Below are 22,466 nucleotides of genomic sequence, written 5' to 3'. Positions count from 1 at the left end.
ATACTATTCATGCAACTCTCGGCGTTGTTGGACTGCTATGCATTCGACGTTGATTTGTATGCTATGTATTCGACTAGATGTTGTTGGACTGGATTATGTATTCAACGACTTTTGTCTCCTACCTTACCGTTTTATGTGTGCTGTGGCCGTCAGACGGCGACGGGCTCGGAGTTTGGCCTGCCGCCGGTGCGCTCCTCGGACCAGCTGTCCAGCTCTCTGCCCGTGACCCGCACCACCTCACGGGAGAGCGGCACCACGGAACAGGTGGGAGCGTCGGCAGTCAGTGTGAACCCTCTCCAAATACGTGTCCAGTACCCTGTCCGACAGCTTGTCCTGGCAGCTGTCAGCTTGTCTGTCCAGCAACCTGCTCACAACCAGTCTGACATTGCCCCTTAGACAATAGACAGTCCACTGTCGGATAAACTATCATGCAACCCAACTGGGTCTGGTCTGTCATCCTGTCCGGCACCGTTTTGAGGTCTTCTTCCGACGTCCCGAAAGTCTGTCAGGCGCACTATTTACCACCGGTTTGATGCTGTGTCAGTCGACGCGACATGTCGTTCGGTGTCGACCCGACGCCCGACCCGGGACCCTGTACTCTGCCGTCGGTCCGGTATTCAGGCTGCCACGCTTAGCTAAGGCCCCCCGGGAGCGTGTTAATTTCACTTGAATCGCTAACTTAATGGTCATTAACCCTATTCCTGGCGGGCTCCGCCGGGACAAGAAACTGGCGGGGGGGGGGGCCGATTCGGCCCCCCCCTGAGATCTCGAGAACGAAGCAAGATAGCGACAAGCGGTAAACGGCATCGGATACGCACGGCCAAAATCTACAATTTTTACAAAGGTCATTTTCAGGTCAGGTCAAAGATGACGTCACAGGGGTTGAAAAAGTCAAAATGGCGGCGCTAGATATGGAGAGAGTTTTTCTCGAATAACTTTCGAATTAGTCAAGATAGGAACAAACTAAGGGCATCATCGTGATCCTCTCGTCAATCCGCATCGAATGATATATATGTTGACCTCGAAAGGTCAAGGTCAAAGGTTGACCTCAGGTCACGTGACCTCGAGGTCATCATGTATATCATTCGATGCGTCTTGACGAGCTGAACACAATGAGACCATCCACGCGTCTGTATCTTGTTCCTGTACGGAGTTATTGGCCAAAAACCTTTGGTGACCTTTGATGACGTCACATGACCTCACAGCTGCCCAACAGCAAAACAGACCTCAAGGTAGTGAAGGTTGATCGTATATGAAGTCATGTATGGTATATGGGGCCATTCCGACCCGTTTTAGTGGTAAAAACAGGGAGTTGATTTTTCCCCCATTGACTTATAATGGGGAGGTCGCGAAATTGACCTGACCTTAGGTCACCGATATCAAAATTCCGAGATATACAAATTGCACATACTGGTACCCTAACTAAACCCTGAAGAGAAGAAATTGATCGGTCAAAAACTCTAGCTCTAGCGTGATTGCAAACTTTTCTGAGGTAGGGTCACCAAACCGCCTCTGGTGACCTGACCTGAGGTCAGATCAACTCAAAATTTTCAGACATGTTGCGTAGAAGCCTTTTAGGAAAAGTCAGAAAATTTGAGCTTCCTAGCTCAACGCGTTTGGGAGAAATAACCAAAAAACCTCAGGGGGGGGGGGGGCTCCTGAGGCCCCCCCCCGCCAGGAATAGGGTTAAGGTGCTTGAGAACATTTAATGATGTCGCGAGGGTAATAAATTGTGCTGTTCCCTTGGCCCTTAACGCCTCATGCTTCGCAAGAAATAATAATGAAGAAATTGTGTACCGGCTAACATATCTTTTGCTAATCCACATTTCTGCTCGTATTCTCAGATTAGCAAACACCATTTTACCATCGTAGCCATTCTCTCTCTCTCTCTCTCTCTCTCCTCTCTCTCTCTCTCTCTCTCTCTCTCTCTCTCTCTCTCTCTCTCTCTCTCTCTCCTCTCTCTCTCTCTCTCTCTCTCTCTCTCTCTCTCTCTCTCTCCCCTCTCATTCTCTCTCTCCCGCTCCCCACACACCTCTCTCACCTGTCGCTGTCTGCCGGTTGCAGGCGGCCACATTCGTCCAGTGTTTCAGCCTCACCACAGACTCCGGGGGTGAACAGAACGTTCGCTCGCTGCCTGAAGTCGAATTCCGGCAGCTGCCTCTACATGATGTGGCGCTCCGTGTGCTCGAGACTGGAGAGGTGGGTCGGTAAGGGGTATGGTGGGGTTGTTCGGTGGGGGGGGGGGGGGGCGCGGAGGTAAAGTGATTGTATTGCAGACGAGGTACTAGGGACGATGTGGTTTGCTCATACCTACACAGAAGTATCTCTGGGTGGCACATCATGTAATCTGTTTTGATAATTTTGGCTTATATATTATTCATCTGACACCTCATTGCAAACCGTAAATAATATAAGCTACCCTCCAAGTATTCTAGGGTTCAGAACTTCCTTATGGTTGAACTCATGACATTGCTGTGCATCGTAGATTCATATTGGCCAAACTGTCACCGCTTATCTCATATCTTCAGCATCATTCAAACAAAGGCCTCCAATATCAGCAGCTGGCCATCAGTGATTTGAAGGCTCCTCGGCACCAGCTGCCACCCTCAGCCCTGACCCGTCAGATATCAGTGCCCATTTCCCGTCCCCTCTCCATTTATCCGCGACCCCGGCGAGACGCCATTCGGCTGAGTGACGCCGAATTCACACTCCGTTTGGCTCGCAGACCATGGCCACCTCGGACGGTGATGAGGACGGCGAGACGGTGGGCATTCGGTGGCACCACGACGACAGGAGCTCCAAGATGCGCTCCGTGCTCACCATCCCGATCCACAACCAGAGTCACACCATCATCGGAGTGGCACACTTCATCAACAAGGTGGGTGCAGGGTGGAGTGTGCGGGAAGGAAAGAGGACCTGGGGCGTCGGGGTGAAGGGGCGAACTTAGAGGTGGAGCGGGTCAGAATGAGGCAGGAATTTCAATCGATGGGGGTTGTTGAAATTAACGCGGTCTAGTATATCTAATCGTAGGAGAGAGAGAGAGAGAGAGAGAGAGAGAGAGAGAGAGAGAGAGAGAGAGAGAGGAGAGAGAGAGAGAGAGAGAGAGAGAGAGAGAGAGAGAGAGAGAGAGAGAGAGAGAGAGAGAGAGAGAGAGAGAGAGAGAGAGAGAGAGAGAGAGAGAGAGAGAGAGAGAGAGAGAGAGAGAGAGAGAGAGAGAGAGAGAGAGAGAGAGAGAGAGAGAGAGAGAGAGAGAGAGAGAGAGAGAGAGAGAGAGAGAAGAGGAAGAGGGAGAGAGTGAAGGAGATTGAGAGACCTTTTCGTTCTGCACACGATAGGTATCTCAGAAAATTCGCTGATGTGGTTAAGTTCCAGAGTCCATTTTAATTTGTTCTTTTTTCAGGAAAACGGCTACTGTTTCACGGACCAGGACATCCGAGCGGTGGAGACGTTCGGCGTGTTCTGTGGCCTCGGCATCCACAACAGCCAGATGTACGAGAACGCCTGTGAGTACAGACATCAGTCTCCTTAGTTGAAATTAGTTGAGAACATTACTTTGTCTGAGCAGCCAGCGATCGATGCTCAGGCTGTACCTTTCAGGGAGCTATGAGCTTGTAGGAAACAAAGTTAGAGATTGGCCAAACGATATTGTTATAATTGAATTTGTAACAGAGAAGCCTTTTCTAAGCTTCAGAAACTACAGCTATGATTCTGAATAGCAATACGAGTAAAAGCGATTGGTAAAGCAGTCCATTAAATAATTAGATGTTTTGAAAACTGGAGCTTTCATAACTCAATTTATCGATGAATGTGCAGGAGATCGAAATGTTTCGATGGGTTTAGAATAACTTTTACACCCACGCAGGTTCCAGCTCTTTAGATCTGTGGTTCCCAAACAGCACAGAGCAATTAGATGAAGGACAAAGATAGAGTTGGAAGATAGATCGAGGTGGTGATAGAGGTGGAAGATAGAGATAGAGGTGGAAGATTTGTGCGAACCCTATTGTGTAAGGCTCTCAATCGGGCTATATTTCAGATATGCCCGGCGTGCTTTATGAAAAGACAAAAATGCCCGGTCTAGAGTTCCAGGCTTCTTGGTTAGTGGATAGCCCATTGGCTAATTAGGTCAAATCCCGGTGTCAGCCCTAATAAGGATTGCACTTAGTACAAACAGTCTGTGATTACGACGGTACCTTGCTGTAGAAATCTTATGTCATGCCTTGATTTCACCGTAATTCATGAATGGCTTCTGTTCATAACATAGAAAACTCAAAACGATGAATCTTGGCATGGAACTGCTTGAGCGACTCTCGAGAAGCGCTGCGGGTCGCAGGCTGAAGCAATCAATCTTTCATAGAAATATTGCATGGATTGGAGCCTCAGATTGGATTTTCCTGACCTTGAATGGCTTTGAAGGACGTTGACATCTCTGGAGACCGCTCCGGAGACATATCTATATGTATCTTTATAACTAACATCCAACTGTTTTGTATTAGTGCGCTCATGCTAGTAACGAGCATACATACAGCCCTCCAGCAGAAGAGATGCTGCAGCTGGTCAACCGATGTGTCTTTGGGGCAGATAATAACTTTGAATGACACAGACCCTCAAGTACGTAGGTAAAATGGCTTATAGAATTGAAGAGACGCTTCGTTAGGACACTTTGCCAAAGTTTCTTTTTTTTGACAGGCTGTAGACGTATTTATCAATACAGCTATCAATACAGCAATAATGCTTGGTGTTTTCTCCTGCATCACGTAACTTTTCGGAGGGCAATTACCCGAAACGAATAAACCGTTGAAATTAAAAATTTAATTTTCGCTTTTGGCACGCATGACTCAACAAGCTACATCGACACCTTTTTTAAACCCCACATCTGCTCTCCCGTGAATTTCCGGGAGGCACGAAAGATCTCCTTTTAAAAGTGTCCAATCGTCCGATCCTGATCAAATATGTGTGCTCGTAGGCCTGTTCTGGTATTGCTTTATCTGCCAAGACAGACAAACTTGAGAAAAATCGAGTGATTGTATCTTTTTTGAAGGTCTCTAACCAACTTGTCTGAAATTCACCGGAGAACAAATATGGGGTTTAAAAAAAGGTGTCGACATATCATTGATAGTGTTAAAAGCCGCTGTGATTTATAAGTTGAATCGCTCGTCTCTAAAAACATTTCCAGTTTCATGTTGTTCGTGCTAAACGAGCTTCAAAATGCAGACAGCATATCTCAGGCTCGGCATCGCCAAACTATTCGATCGCATCCAACATGACCTCAAAGCCGACATGTCCTGAGATGGCATATGCCCGAAACATTCTTGTTGCAGTAATGCATACAGGCTGACAACATTAGCAAAAATCAACCACGCAACGTCTCACCATATGATATGTAATACATAGACGGTCCCGCCGATCACTCTCAACGCTTCATCTATCCCGACTCTCGTAAAATAAACTGATGCGAGAAGCAACGAAACTACAAGCCCAAGTGTTCTCGAACAGCAAAGCCATTCGTCTTACGTTAGCGCTCTCGATCTTGTCTGATGTTACTCGGCGGCTCCGGCGACTGTCATTTGATCTGCTGCGCGCCAGCTGATCGAAGCTCGCGAGAAATCGACTGTCCAACAGAGATATAGAAGGGGGCGGAAAGAACGAGACGTTGATTGATGAGCTTCAGGCGCCTCTCAATCAATTGTTTTTACATCTTGTGTGGCGGTAGCGATGGAAAATTCAGAGTGAAGGCAGACCTTGAGTCCAGATTTCTTGCCAGTTGAAGTGAAGAACGCTTAAAACAAATGATGTTGCTTTTAGCAATCGTGGCTGGATAACATTCTTATCATGAACCGACTCTATTAGCTGGCGCATTTTGCATTGCTAATGAGCGAAAATATATGGTCCACTTACACGACAATGTATTACAATTGACGAGAGTAGTTATTGTGGTGTTATATATAGTTTTTTGGTATAATTTAAATCAACATACTATACGTTTTCATCAAATTTGTCCCTTCCATCTTCAATTTATGTCTTTTCACTAGTCAGGATATTCATTGAATGGAAAATGCTTTTTGAGTTTTTAACACTGAATCATATTTGTCAATCCGTATGGTACGACTTCTTGACATTTATTAGCTTTGATATTATTCCTGAAGGGCTTTGCAATATATCGACAAAGCCGTAACATGATTATTTCTGCGTCGGAAGCCCAATACTGTATCGACATCAATCCGGTATAAAGGTATGTACGTTCCAACATATATCAGTAAAAGAATACCGATATGGCTTTTCCAATCCCCAGGCTGAAGCAATCTTTCTAGTATATTATTACTCCGGGACGGGATTTGCTGTAATTCAATGCATGATGCGATATGTCGCAATATGAAATACTGGCCACAGGGCCAGAGTACAATGGTAAGATAACGATACCTACATTCCATTCAGTTAATGCATCTGTAGTTTACCTTCCTTGACTGAAGTAAGATGCATATTTGTCCCATAGTTGCACTCTTTACTTAGCCTATGCTGCCTCCATACTCTATAACTAGATCCGGCAGCATGTCTCGTGTCATACCCGCTCCTTACCCCTGTGAGAGAGACGGTTAACCGGAAGAAGTATCCCAGAAACCTTCGCAAAGTTGTGGAAGGTCCCGATTTTCCGGTATTGGGGGAATTGATCTGAGCTGCAAGGTCAACCACTGACCTAGGACCCTAAAATCGGGTGCCACCGGCTTTCTCAAGATTGTCACAAGTAATACGCCGCTTTTCCGCAAAGCTCGAGCTTGATCAGGGGTTGAGGGGGTTCTGATCGCCTCCACTCCTATATGCTAGCGACTTCAAAAAGGCCAACAAGAGCGTCAGCTCAATAATGGTCTAATGTTCTGAATAATTCATGCTGCTTGAATTTCATTCAGTTTTTTCCCTAACCTTTTCTAATAAAAACCATTTTAAATCTACTAATTTCGGAGTGCTTGTATTAGTTTTCAATCGTATATACCTAAGTTTTTTTGGAAGAACATTTACAGGGTTTTCATAAGAAAGGACCTGTTCACTTGTTACAGGTCTTCTACAACTTAGAAGAAATGTCACTATTTGAAAGAAGTCACCGGTCATCGGACAATGAAATGAAGATAATCATCAATGGGAATACACATTTGTCATAATAAACCGTATCTACTCAGTAAGTTGCTTAGTGGGTCAATTAACCAGCTTTCCAACCAAACTTCCATCGAAAGCGACGATTTTCTTGTAGTTTAATAACGAGTAAATACGCGTTTTATTTGTCATGGGAATCCAGGAACATGTGGAATCGCTGTGTCTGCCTTCTGGTATCCCCATTTCGCTCACAGCTTGCATGAGAAAATCAATCTTGCATTGAGTACGAAGTCACGACATAAGGCCAGTGTTCAATGGCACGTATTGGGCTGCCTAGTAATGTAATACTAGACAAGCCTAACAAGCACTCATGATGAAAGGAGACCATGGTATCACGTAACATTCAGCAGTCCAATCCAATTACAGCACGGACTAGAGACTGCCAGACGTGACGCCATATGCGACATGAATGACCGTGAGATGACAAAAGACATCGAAGTCGTTCCCTTTACGAGCAGGCTTGTTGCCAAGAAGCGACGCCAGCTTGAGAGCTTGAGCGACGCCTCTTTGCTGCTGTCTAACACTTCGTCAATGTCTGTTGTTGACACCCGTATTCAGTCGAGGCTCTAACCAAACGGACCCGACTTACCACAAGAAATGTATCTGTTACTTCAAAACGCTGCTCACTTCGTCTCAGTTGCCAGATCTGGCCAATCTGCTTGCAGGTTTCTCTAACCAGCCACGAACATTGAGCACTACCACCGAATGATACCACCAAATATCTGTTGTTGACAAACTTTAGGAGAATCAAAATCACCGCATCAATCAGTTTGGGTGTAATACGGGCAGACCAATGCAATGGTGGCGTGCACCGGGTAAAGTTTGTCACCATTAGAAGTCCCATCGGTTGAGCTCATCCTGAACGCTGAATTCTCCTGTCATTTCACTGAAACAATAGACTCAAAGCTGCCGTTGATTTCCTTGAAACACCCCGCGACAGATGAGTTGGATCAGACCACAAATCGCACCAGCTGCGTACTAAAATCCCCCTGTGGCCCGGTCGCCGTCGGCGGCAGTGGGTCAAGGTCACCTCTGAGTGATTAACTCCTGCTCTCAGAGAGGCCGGCCCGGCGCCGGAGGCAGCGCCGCGGGGGCCACGGCCATTTCGCGGATCAATAAGCGCTCGTATGAGCGGGGACGGTGACGAATGCCCAGCCACCGAGCCGCTCTGGCGCCAGAGTGTGACGCGCCAGAGCAAAGTTCGGAACTAGGAGCGAGGCAATACGGAGAAGATCGCAGTCCGTAGTTGGATAACAGACAACTGCAGACGTCCCACGGACGGCGGAGATCTGAAGTAGCAGGTGTGAGAAGTTGTGAGCTGTTGGACTGGAACAAACACGATAAGTGATTGCTCATCTCACTCCTTAGTCGGGACACAGCTGTGGACGAATGAAATGAAGATATAACTTATATTTTTGACACTTTTCATTTTCAGTTGCACGCCTTTGCGTTCTCATATGCTGCTTTTTATTCTGGTCTTAAATTGAACCGATATTGACAATGAAGAACATATTCGTGCAATTGCCCACACTTCAGTTGCAATTCAAGTGTGGGCAATCCGGAACACAAACCGCAATCGCGGAATCCAATTGGTACGACGGCAATAAGCCACGGCTGTGATTGGTCTGGCCGTCGCGCCTGTTCTCGTATACCGTGCGGCGGCGTGGCGGCGGCGCGACGCCCGTGTATATTGCGCCGGCACGCCTCGCACCGATGGATTTGGCATGTAGCTGGCCGGGAGGCATATCGACCTACATGCCAGCCTAATGGAAATCTGAGCCGGCCGGCGTGCGGCGCTTCTGTTCGGAGTTGCACCCTCTCCTGCCGCGGAGAGGCCGCCATCCGCTCCGGATGATACCGGCACGGGGGCGCGCCATGACGGGGAACGGTGTGACACATGCGGCATATTGAGAAGATGCACTTGCATCAGCTATTCATGATCGTCGCCCACGCTCTGTCGGTGTTGCCAGTCAGCCGAGGCCTGGAATTGAAGAGGAGCTTTTCTGCGGCATCTGGCTTGTGTTCAACAGATTTGTGATGGCGCCATAAGCAGCGAGGTAAAAGTTTTGGAAAGTTGCTTATTGCTGTCATTGATAAATGATAACCCACCAAAGCAAATCTTACCGATGGCCATAGGACATAAATAGCGCTTTCTTTTTTCCATGGAAAAGTCATGAGAGAATAATGAATGATGAAAGCAGTGTGCCACGCACAACTTAAGCATCACTTTAGACTGGACTAGTTTGACGGGTACCTATTCACATTTCCTTGAGATTTATGGAATATGAAAATATCATTTATTTCTACATACCGCACTGCTGCGTCATAATTTTAACTGGTGCAACCATTCAACTAATTCAGCAATAAATTTCCAAGTCACTGAAATGTTGTTTTAATTGACAGGAAGACATTCTTCATTTCAACACAGAATTGTTATCGTTCAGTAGGGGAGAGTGGGGAAAGATGCCCAGGGTTTTACTATGTCAGATTTTATTCGAAAATGACGATCGGAAAGCAAAAACTTGGAGTTTCAACGGAAGCCGACATCATTTTTCTCCAAAAATATCACACTTTCGCGCCTGAAATATGATAACTTTTTTTGCTATTAAGCATTTCCCTGAAGAAGTGAAAGGGGGCATCTTACCCCACAGGGTGGGAAAGACGCCCCCTGGCGTTGGGTAAGATGCCCCCTGCACTATAAGTGACATAAATGGGCACGTGAATCGCCTGAACGAATCGGCAGTCCCTTCGAGCCTGCCGTAGACACCAAACGTCATCGTAAGGGCCCTCAAAAGTAGTCGTAAGGGGCTTCAGAGGTCATCGTTAGGGCCATCATAGTCCAGCGCGGCCAAACAAGCCTCCGTGGTGGCATTCGGAGACCACTGTGGGGCCCTTGTAGGTCTTCATGATGCTTGAGGGCCCTCGAGCCCATCGTGTGAACCCCAGATGCCAGCGCGGCCCGTGGAGCAAACGTGGGAGCCCTCAAAGAATGTCGTGAGGGGCCCACAGAGGCCGTCGTGAGGGCTCTCAGAGTCAGATGCCGCCCAAAAAGTCGTTGTATGGGCCGAGAGACCGGCATGGGGAGCACCCGACCGTACTGGACTCTCAATAGTCCCAGATCGGCTTTTGTCTGTAATCACAAGTATGTAATAAATGATTTGACGGGATGCTTGAAGGACAGCCTACGAATTTAGGGGGGCGTCTTTCCCCATCAGGACAGGGGGCATCTTACCCCAAGGTACCGAAGTAACATTAAATCAGTACAATTTGTTAGCCATAAAACTACACCCTGAAATAAACTGTTTGGGACACAGTACACGCATGTTAATGTATCACGACTAATACGACTATAGCAAGGGACGCAAAAATTATCTACCTTCTTTGATATTTACAATGTTTTGACACCAAAATATTTTTTGAAAGCAGCAAATAAAAAACATGCAATCACTAGCCAGCCGTTGCCCAACTGAGCTTCGCAAATTTTTGTGCAGTTAACAAGGCAGGCTTCCGCTTTATCGCTAAGAACATTAATTTCCAGGTTCGATTCTTTGTTTCGCCGCTAGAGGGGGTGGGGCGTCTTTCCCACCCTGGGCATCTTACCCCACTCTCCCCTACGTCTAAATCGGCACTTCGACCAATCGTCTGATTTACCACGGCTGACTTTCGATGGCATTTGCTTGGACGGCCACTCTCTGACTCGAGTTCCCTAAATCACATAAACTGTTCGGATCGTGGTAAACTACATTTGATATGTCATCCAATATCACAACAGAAATGCTGCAGTGTTCCGCAACGACGCAGATCACAGTTTCGACACCATGGGGTCTAGGTTGTACAATTTCGATGATGCATGGCAAGTGCCAACGCTTGTGTCACACAATAAAGAAAGAAAGACTAGGAGAACGCAGATTCCCGATCCCGAGTCTCCGGTTCATTCTGTTTACAATGTACTTACAAGGATGCTTTCTCAAGTTAATGTTAGCTGCAGCTGACTTTGTTAGCTCAATGTTGATGACCTTTTTCTCGACGACGGACCGCCGGCGCCACCGACGTCTCTGCGCGCTGTCCTAGCGCCAGCTTCAGCTCAAGAGCCCTTATGACCTTACGGTTTATAACTCTTTATGGCCTTATTACTAGTAATGTGCCCTGACACAGTCTTGGAAAATGGCTCTTGATGCAGAAAAGATCATAATGAGCTTTCATTGGGTAAATTCTTACCTCATTCAACAATTACCACAAACCTTAATAGCTTTTGCCACAAATTTTACCAATCACCATCTCGTCGCCACTCGAGACGGTTCTTTCCAACTGGTAGTGCCGGATCAATATTACTTTGGTGCCGGATCACTCCACAGGTAGAACTTCATCACCGCATTACATGTCGGTAAAGTAACGTCTGCACGTTCGATTCCTCTCCCGAGACGAGGCTGCCTTCGTGACCGGCCGGTGGAACCTTATCCGAGCGAGTCGCTATCGACCGAGGTAGGTAGCGCTGATCAAAACACGCACCGCCGGCTCCCGAGCACGTCGGCAGCCGCGCCAGAGCACCGCCATAGCACCGCCAGAGCACGAACAGAGCACCGCCAGAGCACCGCCAGAGCACCGCCAGAGCACCGCCAGAGCACCGCCAGAGCACGGCCAGAGCACGGCCAGAGCGCAGACAGAACACAGACAGAGCACGACCAGAGCACGACCAGAGCACGGCCAGAGCACGGTCAGAGCACGTCCAGAGCACAGGCAGAGCACGGACAGAATGCAGACTGAACACGGACAAAACATGAGCAGAAGATGTACAGAACATAGACAGAACACGGATAGAGCACGCGGACAGAACGCTGACAGAGGATTTGGGAGCACGGCCAGAGCACGGATAGCACACCGACAGAACACAAAACACGGACGAAACACAGAACCCGGACAGAACATGGTCAGAACAAGGACAAAACACGGAAAGAACACGTATCGAAGATGGACAGAACACGGGTAGATCACGGATAGAGCATGGACAGAACACAGACAGAACCCGGACAGAACACTGACAGAGGATGAACGGAGCACGGCCAGAGCACGGACAGAACGCGAACAAGGCTCTGTCCCTTCGGATTTGATCGCACTGGGCTCGGTCTTTTGGTATAAAATCGAACAAAACACGATTTTGCTTTCCTCGGACTCTGACAAAACTAAGCGAGATGCGGTCTCCGGGGGCAGAGCCAGACAGCCGGGTCTGTAGTTAGGAAGTCATTGGCACGCTCAGCGCACCCTCCGGGGACTCCAAAAGGTCACAGAGAGGTCAACGAGGCGAGTGTGTATCGTCAAAAGCGCCAGCTGAGCACGTTCAATGATTGCACTGCGCTCTTTGGGCCTCCAGAGGACGGCGGAGCATCCCAGGGTCGGAGTGTGCTGACGGAGCAGCGGGTGTTTTCTGTGACCGGGGACTGCTGTCATTAGACGTGAGAGGGATGCCATCGTCGGCCACCCTACAGGGGTCGCTGGACCAGGATCTACTCAACCGATAGTCCCGTGGTTAGACTTACAATTGAAGTCGTTACTGAGAAAAGGCAGCATTACATCCGAGACGAATGCTGATGCTTAGTGGCTCAGCCGACGGAGCTAGTGCCGATGGAGCGAGGCTTCCTCCAGAAGGTGGGAGTAAAAGGAACTTCGGTTAGGTGGACTAAATACATGGAAAAAGTGTAGGATTCATGGAGAATCCCGACAGCATGGTCTGAACAAATCGTCATTTTAACCCTCGCATGTGCAGGGGGGGTCGGATGGACCCCCATGGTTTTTCGCAAATAACTCGCGTAAAAAGCGGCCGATTGCGACGAAACTTTCAGTTCCCTCGAGTTTATCAATTTTACACCTACTCTGGAAATTTCATGACCATGACCCAAGTGACCTTTGACCTGTGACCTATTTCTCCAGGCCATGTTTGGCCGGAATCGCTATTCGGCGTATGTCGGCTTGCATTAGCCGCGCGTTTGCAAGCTTTTCGTGGTATCAAACCTTCAAACATGTAATTCGATGTTGCTCCCATGTAGGTGCCTTCGTAACATGTTACGAAGCTGTCAGAGGCGGTTGACACCTACTACGAATACCCGTCACGACCCCTACTGGTTGACCTGACCTGACCTGACCCGACCTGGTCTAAATGCTTAAAGACATCATCTGTGATCAAAACTAACACGATATTTGTGAATTGTGATCAGCATCCCGAAAAACCCCATTAGCAGCCACACTTTACGACTTCCGAACAGGTCCCGATATTCCCGACTTTTGGGTCATTGACCTGACCTGGAAGGTCAACCAATGACAGGACCTTCATATTGGGTATCATCGGCTTCGTCTCGTGACGGGCAGCACGCTCGTTTTTTCCGCAAAGCTCTAGCTCGATCAGGGGCCAAACGGTAAGGGGGGGGGGGTCCAACCGACCCCCTCCCCCTACACGTTAGAAGCTGGCAAACGCCGCACACATGCGAGGGTTAATTCATTTGATTATATAACCTTTATGAGATTTGTTGATCGGATTGTTGGTTTCACGTCAGCCAGTGCCTAAGATACTAATTATTATCTTACACAGCTTCTGGCTTGAACATTAATCTAAGCGTTCTTAATTATTGGAAAAGTTGTATGTATGTATTATCAGTCACGCAAAGGCATTACCTTGTAATGCACCTTGCTATAGAGATTAAATACACATCTGGAATCCATATCGAGCGACCGAAAGAGTTACGCAAGTTAAACAAGTAGGTACACAACTTATGCATGCAGTTCAAGAAACAGCTCCGAACTTGCATCCTCCAAGAAGTTGGTTCGAGAGTGGCTGAGAGCGATATACGTTCTTCACTCTTCCATCGCCTTCAATTACTGTAAGTAAGCACACATAACGCGACGTGAAACAGGCTGCCTGACGTGTTTGAAGGTTCAGTAGAATGCAAACGGACAAACTGCAGCCTTAGTCGACCATCATAGGAAGCTAGAAATGCTATAACACATGATGGACGGAATTTGTGGCGCATGCAGGCCGCTATTGGTCTTTTTTCGACAATATCCCCTTCTGATGAAGTTGACATTGGCGCTCGAAACAGAAAGGATTCCTATATCCTAATTACAATTCATGATTTCCTTGTCACTCAAACCTGTCTAGTGTTCACCGCCTGAGAATGACGTATACCGCCTACGTCTACTATCTTGTGTGTGTGTTTAGTAGGACACCGGCCTTCAAAATCTTGTATACCTAATTTGTTCTCCACAACAACGTTGAATCTAGGCGTAGATGATACGCATTTGAAGATTTGATACTGAAATCGGACGCTATAACAAGGGACAATGCCGACTCGTTTGGCGGATGATGGCTTCTGCGACCGGTTTTTCGCTGGATGACATCTTAGGAATCCTTAGCGGTAAGGGCCTCCAATTGACCGGGCTATGTCCAATCACAGATGATGAAACGTCCCCTCGAGCCGCGGCTGAGCGCCAAATAAACTCGTAGCTGCCCGCTGCTGGCTGGATCATTCAGTCAATGCTGAGGTGTGCCAGTGTGCCACTCATAGCTGAAAACAGATAGGTGTATAATGACAGTGCTAACGCAGTAACTGTGACCTGTATGCGATTGGAAACGGGCCTACACTTCACAGATATGCCTTTTGAATAGTAGGAGTTTTGCTTAACTTGAAAGGTAAATAATTCATTGGTGTGGCCGAAAACGATGAGTATCATGCGACCGATCTAGCGGCGTCATTGATCTGAACTTCTCCATTGAGGTTACCGAGCTTGACTATTCCAGTAACGTCATTCGTCTACACTGGCTCATATGTGGTCCAGTGACGTACTTTTCTTGGACTGATCAATATACGTAGCTTGGCTTCAATGACCCAATGACATCACCAATCAGCACTGATTTACCTCAATGACATCATTGTGTTCTGGCCAGTGACGCCATCAATGTGTATCTGTGTGTTCCGCACAGGTCGACTGATGGCCAAACAGCGCGTGGCGCTCGAGTGTCTGTCTTACCACGCCACGGCCAGCGCCGAGAGCACGGCAGAGCTGGTCAGTCGACACGTGCCCTCCGCGCTGCAGCTCAACCTGTACAGGTCAGTCGACACGTGCCCTCCGCGCTGCAGCTCAACCTGTATAGGTCAGTGAACACGTGACCTGTGCCCTACAACTCGACCTGAACAGGTCAGCAGACATGTGCTTGGATCCGAGAGCTGGATCTATGATCTCAGTGGATCTCTCGACAAAATAGAGGGGTTGGATCTATGATCCGAGTGGATCTCTCGACAAAATTCAGGGGTTGGATCTATGATCCGAATGGATCTCTCGACAAAATTTAGGGGTCGGATCTATGATCTCTGTGGATCCAGCGGGCAAAAATTTGTGGAGGACCTATGATCTGTATGGATCTCACGACAACATGTAGCCAATGAAACCCTTATCCTACATAATTGTACACCTTACAGTGCAATACAATTGAGAATTATCACTTGTGGACATGGTTATTGGTTAAGACCACTTGTAATCATTAGGTATCATCATTAAATTTGAATTTAAATAAACAACATTTGTACTACATTTAAAATAAAACAAGAACATGCACATTGCTACTTTTTGTGACCAATTGTAACTTTTTCATGACAGCACTGATGACAATCTTATCAACAAGCTACAGCCACTTTAATTCAATGAACAAACAGTACAGACAGATGCAGTGGCAGCAGGGCACTGCAGATTTTCATTTTGGTCCCATTCTTTCCATGCAACGCCAGTAGGGCTAATGTTAAAATGCCAAAATCTATGGGGGGTACTGTACCCTGGTGCCCCCCCCCCCTGTTCTGCCGCCTATGAACAGATGTTAGTAAATCAAACCTGGAAGCCAAATAGGTCAGTTTTGTTAAAAAATAATCCAGCAATCCACTTCTGCCAGGTATGAAATCCCACTCCAGAATGTTCGTATGAGCTATTAGTATGTGCAACACAATTTTGATTTAGTAAGAATAGCAACCAACCTCTAATACTTTCCTAATAAAATTACAAGTTCAAAAATGGCATCAACTTCTTCAGATTACCTACTTTTGGCATCGTGCCACGTGTGGTGCCATGCTGTGCTTTTGTTATGAGAGAGCCTCCCAAAAAAAGACAAACGAAATTCACAGCTCACGTTTTGGTAAGATGGTTTTATTACGTCATTATCGTTTGACCAATGAAAAATCTTAATTTGACCAAAACCGTAATGATTCCAAAAGATTCCCCGTAATAGGCCCTTTAAAGGGAGATAATGAGCTTTCTTTTTTCTTAAATAAAAATTACTCGACATCTATACTATTTCTACTGTAGTTTCTGTAAAATATGAAAATTTCCTAGCACATTTTCGTATGTGAAAAAGGTTTTTATTTTTGCAAAAAAGAAGCAGTACTTGCAGTACTTGTAACACCCACCGAAATGCGTTGTCCTTCTCTATAAAAAAGTCGCAGTATATGGCGCTTTTGTTTCAAACAGCGACGCTTGGGTTTTTGTTTATGTTATCGCCTTGTCGTTGCTTGGTTGTAAGGATTCTAATTTGAATTAGAGTTAATTCGGTTTAGAATTAATTAGATTCTAATTCGGGGGTACATAGTGCCTACTCTTCTTTGTTTCCAAGTATTATTTTGCGCCACAAATGAACGGCATGCGCCAGAAACGCAGCCAAATCTTGCGATTGCGACTACGAAATTCATTATTTTGGCGTCAGAGCCTGAAGCGAAAAATACAAGCATATTTATTTCAAGAAGACTTCAGGTTTGTCGAACGGTGTTATGAGAATTTTGATAACAGTACTGCATAAGTTTTTCAGTGATGCCGCAAAAGTGTTGTATCTATCTTCTTTTATTGTGCAGTCGGCGGGACCGATTCAAAATTGAGTCGTTGCTACTAAAATAGCAGCATATGGCGTCAGATGATGAACAGGAAAAAAAGTTGCGTAAATTTAGACATAAACCACCCCCAAACCATGAATATCTTTTGAAGGCACTATAGACGACCATTAACTAACTAGATGTGATGAAGATCAAATGTAAGGAATTCGCTCATTTTACAAAATTACATGCAAGTACCAAAAAGTGATGTAAGTACTTATTCAACGGTCATTTTCAGCGCTCCCCGCTAACGTGACCTCAAGTTGAGATATTTGCGGCAAGGTACCGAATTGAGCAAAATGGTTTTAATTTACATTATAACTTGTTGTGTTTTGTCAGAAAATGGTCCTAACTCAGATTTTGTGGAAAAAGGTCATTATCTCCCTTTAAACTAATGACGTAAGATATTGTTATTCTTTTGAAAAGTGAATAAAATAAAGATGCAAGGCGCACACCGCTCAGGAACATGTAAAACCGTTTCAGCTTACGCTTACGTCATTAAATTTAACGCTACAAAGATGATATTCACAAGCAATCGTATCGTAAAATTACATATGTGAGGCAGAAAAAATGAACATTCTTTTAAAAAAAATCTCCAGACTTTTGAATTTCCAGTTTGATTTTTACTTATTTTCATTATACTCGAAGGTAAAACGCCTAGCTCATTTGTTATTTGAAATGACGTCACGAGTTCTATTTAGATACTGAATAATCATTTTACGGTAAATATCCAAGGCCATTACAATTGATATTTCGCTTCCCATCCCTTCCGCAGGCTGTTGAATATTTTTATACTTTTGTTTTTATCTCAGATATCTCAGTTTATTTTATCAAATATTTCTTTCAATAGATTGAAATACCTTTACCTAACCAAGCCACATGTGTCAATATCATCTTTGATCTTTTATTGTTTATCAATCAATTGTGGTAGCTGGAAACTGGAAAGCCTCATGGTTGTCTAATGCAAGATTGTCTTATCAATATCATTATGTAGATTCTAACATGAATTGTGATGTGGTAGGTACCTAGTTATGTATTGTTCATTAGTCATTACTTTGACTTACCTCTATGTTAAATGTTAATGCAAACTTTTCTGTTGGTATGTGAACTGTGAACAATCTTCATGTCACTCAATTCTCTCAAGTTGTGACCGTCATGAGCCTCCTTTATTTTGTATTCTGTATAATGCAACTGGATAATATGGCCTTGGCCTAATATGGCCTTTACTAATATGGCCTTTGTATAAGATTGTTTGTTTCTAACCATACTTTGGTACTCATAACTTCTTATGAAAGAAAGTTGTTAACATTTTGAGCACCTATAAGCTATGATCCCAATGGATCTCACGACAAAATTGGGGAGCCAGATCTATGATCCGAGTGGATCTAGCGACAAAATTGAAGGGTCAGATCTATGATCCCAGTAGATCTCTCGACAAAATTGAGGGGTTGGATCTATGATCTGAATGGATCTCGGATCGGGATCCATGGGATCGGATCTCAGACCCATTTTTCCGGATCCAAGCACATGTCTGCAGGTCAGTCGACACGTGACCTGGGCACTACAGCTAAACCTGTACAGGTCAGTGGACACGTGACCTGGGCTGTGCAACTCGACCTAAACATATCAGTCGACACGTGACATCTATCATTTCAGCTCGACATGTTCATAGACTAATGAGTCGTTGGAGCGTGTCATGCTTGGCAGTGCTTGTTGTTACTCACTCAGTACTTGCTGATTTACTGGTTCAAAATAGCGCCGCTGGTCAAGTTATAATGTTGTTTCAAAGTAATTGCCTGGAAGTTTGTTAATACACCCTATCAATTATCACGTTGTTTTTGTAGTGCTGTTGTTGACTGCGTCTGGCGCGTTTCAGTCATCAGTTTGATGACATGGAGCTGGACAACAAGGACACGTGTACGGCAGCCATCAGGATGTTCAAGGACATGAACATGATCAAGAAGTTCAGAATTCCTTACGAAGTGAGTGATGTATAATTTATCTCGGGATATGGGACTGTAGGAAGGAAGGATAAAAACTACGCAAGCTGTCAACCGCAGACACGTTTAATTTGTACTTTCTTGCAAGGGCTTTCTGACATGCAAATCCTTTTCTTCTCAAGTTTGGAACACCTCTGTCTTTGGCGTCAGTAAGTCACACACCGTCCGTTTTCACGATGTTTTCTGTTTCCGCCCAGGTGCTTTGCCGCTGGATTCTCAGCGTACAGAAAAACTACCGTCCAGTCAAGTATCACAACTGGAGACACGCTCTGAACGTTACACAGACCATGTTTGCACTGCTCAGAACGGGCAAAATGGCCGGCTTCATATCAGATCAAGAGGTAAGGAACTGTTCTAATTCAGTAACCTAAACAGAAGTTAACGACACTTTAATGGACCTTGTAGCTTGCATGTTTGTCAAAGAGCATATTCATTCAGGTCAGAAACCCACAAGTTTGTACTTTTGACAAAATATTTAACCCGCGCCGTGCTGGTGGCCTGAACTTTCCGCCGAGTGCTGGGGGGGGGCGTTTTCACGCCCCCCCGTCTAACTCGGCTCCTGGGCCACGTAGCGACACGCGGTAAGCGGCAATCGAAAGAGCGTCAAAAATAAGGACGAAAACACTTCGGTCATTTTTTGGGTCAGGTCAAAGGTCAGGTCACCAGAGGTCACCAAAGGTAAAATGTTGACTATTTCAACATTTTGGAAACTGCCAACGGCTATCTCGGGAACCGATAGAGCTACAGCGCCGCGGAAAAGCGCATTCGATAGCCCTTTTACAGACCTTTCTGAGTAATGTTCTCAGATTTGACCTCAGGTCAACGGTTTAGCCTCTAGAGGGCAAAAACTCCAAAAATAGCCGTTTTTACGAAAAACGTTTTTTCGTCAATAACTTTTGACTCATAAGCGCCATGACATTACTTTTGCCAGCATCGTGCTCCTCTCGTCGAGACGCGTCGAATGAACTATTTGTTGACCTTGAAAGGTCATTTTGAAAATTTGACCTCAGGTCAAGGTCATGACCTGACCGAAAAGGGTCATGTTGCATATCAGTCGATCCGTATCGTCGAGCTGAACACATCTGACGTGTTTTCACCGCTCTAGCACGTCTCTATCAAAAGTTATAGCCAAAAAACTGCTGGCGACCGTTCATGACCTGAGATGACCTCAGGGGCACACAGAGGGGTCACAGGTGCATTTTTCCTATTCAGTGTGTCATGTTTACCTATGAACCGATGTTTGAGAGCGTTTTGAACGATATTCGTCCAAAAGAGGCGCATTTCAATTTTCTCCCATTGACTTATAATGGAGAGGTCGCAAAATTGACCTGACCTTAGGTCACAGATATCAAAAATCCGAGATATACATTTTATACATACTGTTACTCATATCAATCGCTGAAAGTTTCAAAGTGATCGTTCAGTCGGTGTAGCTATAGCGAGGCTTTGAACTTTTTCTGAGGTAAGGTCACTTGACGTGACCTGGTGACCTGACCTTGAACGGCCTAGGTCTGAAATTTTCACAACATGTGCGGAAATGATGTAGGAACACGTGTACCAAAAACGGCGGCGCTGCGCGCCGCCGTTTTTGAGATATTTGCGAAAAACCTGAGGGGGGGGGCGTAAAAACGCCCCCCCCCAGCACGGCGCGGGTTAAAGCAACTAGTGCAATTCGTGATGCTTGTAAGGAACAGCGCTGATACATCCCTCGCATACGTACGATGATATTTATGTCGAGCCGACGCAAGTCGCCTCCACCAGATTAGAGTTTTGGACTGACGCGCATAACTAATTAAGCATTTGATGGTAGTTCTTCATGTGCGTGAGGGGTGGCTAATTTGTCTCATTTCTAATCCATCGCGTGTCTACCCGGTATTAGCTTCACTCACGATAAAACGTTTTATTCTTCCGCTCCGCATACACCTGGATGCACCATCTAAGAATTATGTTTAACGGCCAGAACAAGCAAAATTGGAGCGATCATGCGATTTGTTCAAGGAAATTGCCATCACTTCCAATCATTGAGTGGAATCTCCTTTCGACTATTCAAGCAAGTAACTTTTTAGAATTTCGATGGTCGGGTATCATCAATCATGTTTAAATATTGTACATGCATTGGTTTACATGCGTATTGACATGCCTACTCGTTTGTCATTCACCGCTCAAGCTACATTTTTTTGCCTCTGACTTTGACTTAAATGTACCACTGACAATGAAGAGAAGCACGCGTCTCTGCCTCCAGGACACACAGGTGACGTTATGAGACGTTCATGGGAGAGAGAGATGACACCAGCTCTCCGAGCATTTGATTAAGACTTCGCTGATTTGTGACGTTAATATGGGAATGTCCCTGTAGAAAAACAAGTGGATAAAATTGCTCTTCAACGACATCGAGCACCCATCTCACCACCAGCGCTCGAGTTATCGTCAACCGGTCGCCAGGACTGAGACGAAGTTGCATATTCCACTCGACCGTGCCAATCAAGTGGAGATTACTCGGGGTACCCTGGGACATTGCACATCGAGCCCCTGAATCGGCAGTGGATCGGGAACGGGGAAGTCCCACACCGTACCACTGATTGACTCGGCTCTGTCATAAGCACATATGCTGATTCGAAATTTGTGGAGATCGTTCGCCGAGATAAAATGTGACAAATACCTGTATGATCCATAACGGCTGTTCGTACAGTACGAGAGGTTTCATGTTGTCATCTAGGCTTACAACGTGCATACTGCCTTTGTGAGGTTTATTTGTTTGCTAGGTGAGTACAGTATAAGCTGGATGCCATGAGATCGGTGCAATCTTATGCTACATGTTCGGCTGAGTGTAATATTGTAGATATGTAGCCCAGACATAAAGTGGCCTGAAGCACATTTCCTGCAAACTAGGCATGCAGTCATCCAATTGACCTTTTTCACTGCCCTCCATCCTAATTCCTAATGCATACACTCCTGCACTCCCAAGACTTGGCCCATACATTTCATCCAATTTCGTCAGAAGCCGCGAACACTGTTGCATTCTATACATCAGACGGTGTTGGCATCCATTTCACATTGCATTGCATTCTCATACCTCACCAAAGATCAGACGATCCATCAGATTATCCCGGCTCCTCGGGAAGGCACTTTAACAACGCGTGTCCAGGTCGACACCAAAATGGTATACTGTCAGCGAGAAGCTATCCCGTTGACTGGGTGATCAAAGGGGAAAAGCACAAGCCCGGGGATAGCTCAAACAACGCGGCTGGCGCACCTCAGCTGCGTGCGAGCGCTACGCCGCGCTGTGCCATGCTGCGGACGGGGGCTTCAATTAGGCGGGTCTGTGCCCCACCGCGCTGATCGATTGGCTCGTCTGTGTTGTCTCAGCGCTGACCTCCAATCGGCAGTCCACTGGCACCGCCAGATTGACTTTCCACAGACACACACA

At 46.1% G+C, this 22,466-nt stretch overlaps 1 protein-coding gene across 1 annotated transcript in view; it reads left to right on the top strand.

The window, feature by feature from the left end:
• Window positions 1–22,466, top strand: part of LOC122365224 (cGMP-specific 3',5'-cyclic phosphodiesterase-like) — a gene marked incomplete at its 3' end in the record, with an annotated part of 67,431 nt that overhangs the window by 18,576 nt on the left and 26,389 nt on the right. The window contains exons 7-13 of the mRNA XM_043336228.1: window positions 154–264; window positions 2,065–2,199; window positions 2,726–2,878; window positions 3,401–3,503; window positions 15,113–15,239; window positions 18,916–19,021; window positions 19,237–19,380. Of these exons, the coding sequence (XP_043192163.1) occupies window positions 154–264; window positions 2,065–2,199; window positions 2,726–2,878; window positions 3,401–3,503; window positions 15,113–15,239; window positions 18,916–19,021; window positions 19,237–19,380 (879 nt within the window). The remainder of the gene's footprint in view (window positions 1–153; window positions 265–2,064; window positions 2,200–2,725; window positions 2,879–3,400; window positions 3,504–15,112; window positions 15,240–18,915; window positions 19,022–19,236; window positions 19,381–22,466) is intronic.

The sequence above is a fragment of the Amphibalanus amphitrite genome, unplaced genomic scaffold (genome assembly GCF_019059575.1).
Source record: "Amphibalanus amphitrite isolate SeventyFive unplaced genomic scaffold, NRLGWU_Aamphi_draft 000723F_arrow, whole genome shotgun sequence".
NCBI lineage: Eukaryota > Metazoa > Arthropoda > Thecostraca > Balanomorpha > Balanidae > Amphibalanus > Amphibalanus amphitrite.
Note: the sequence above shows the minus strand (reverse complement) of the source record. Positions and strands in the feature narration are given on the sequence as shown.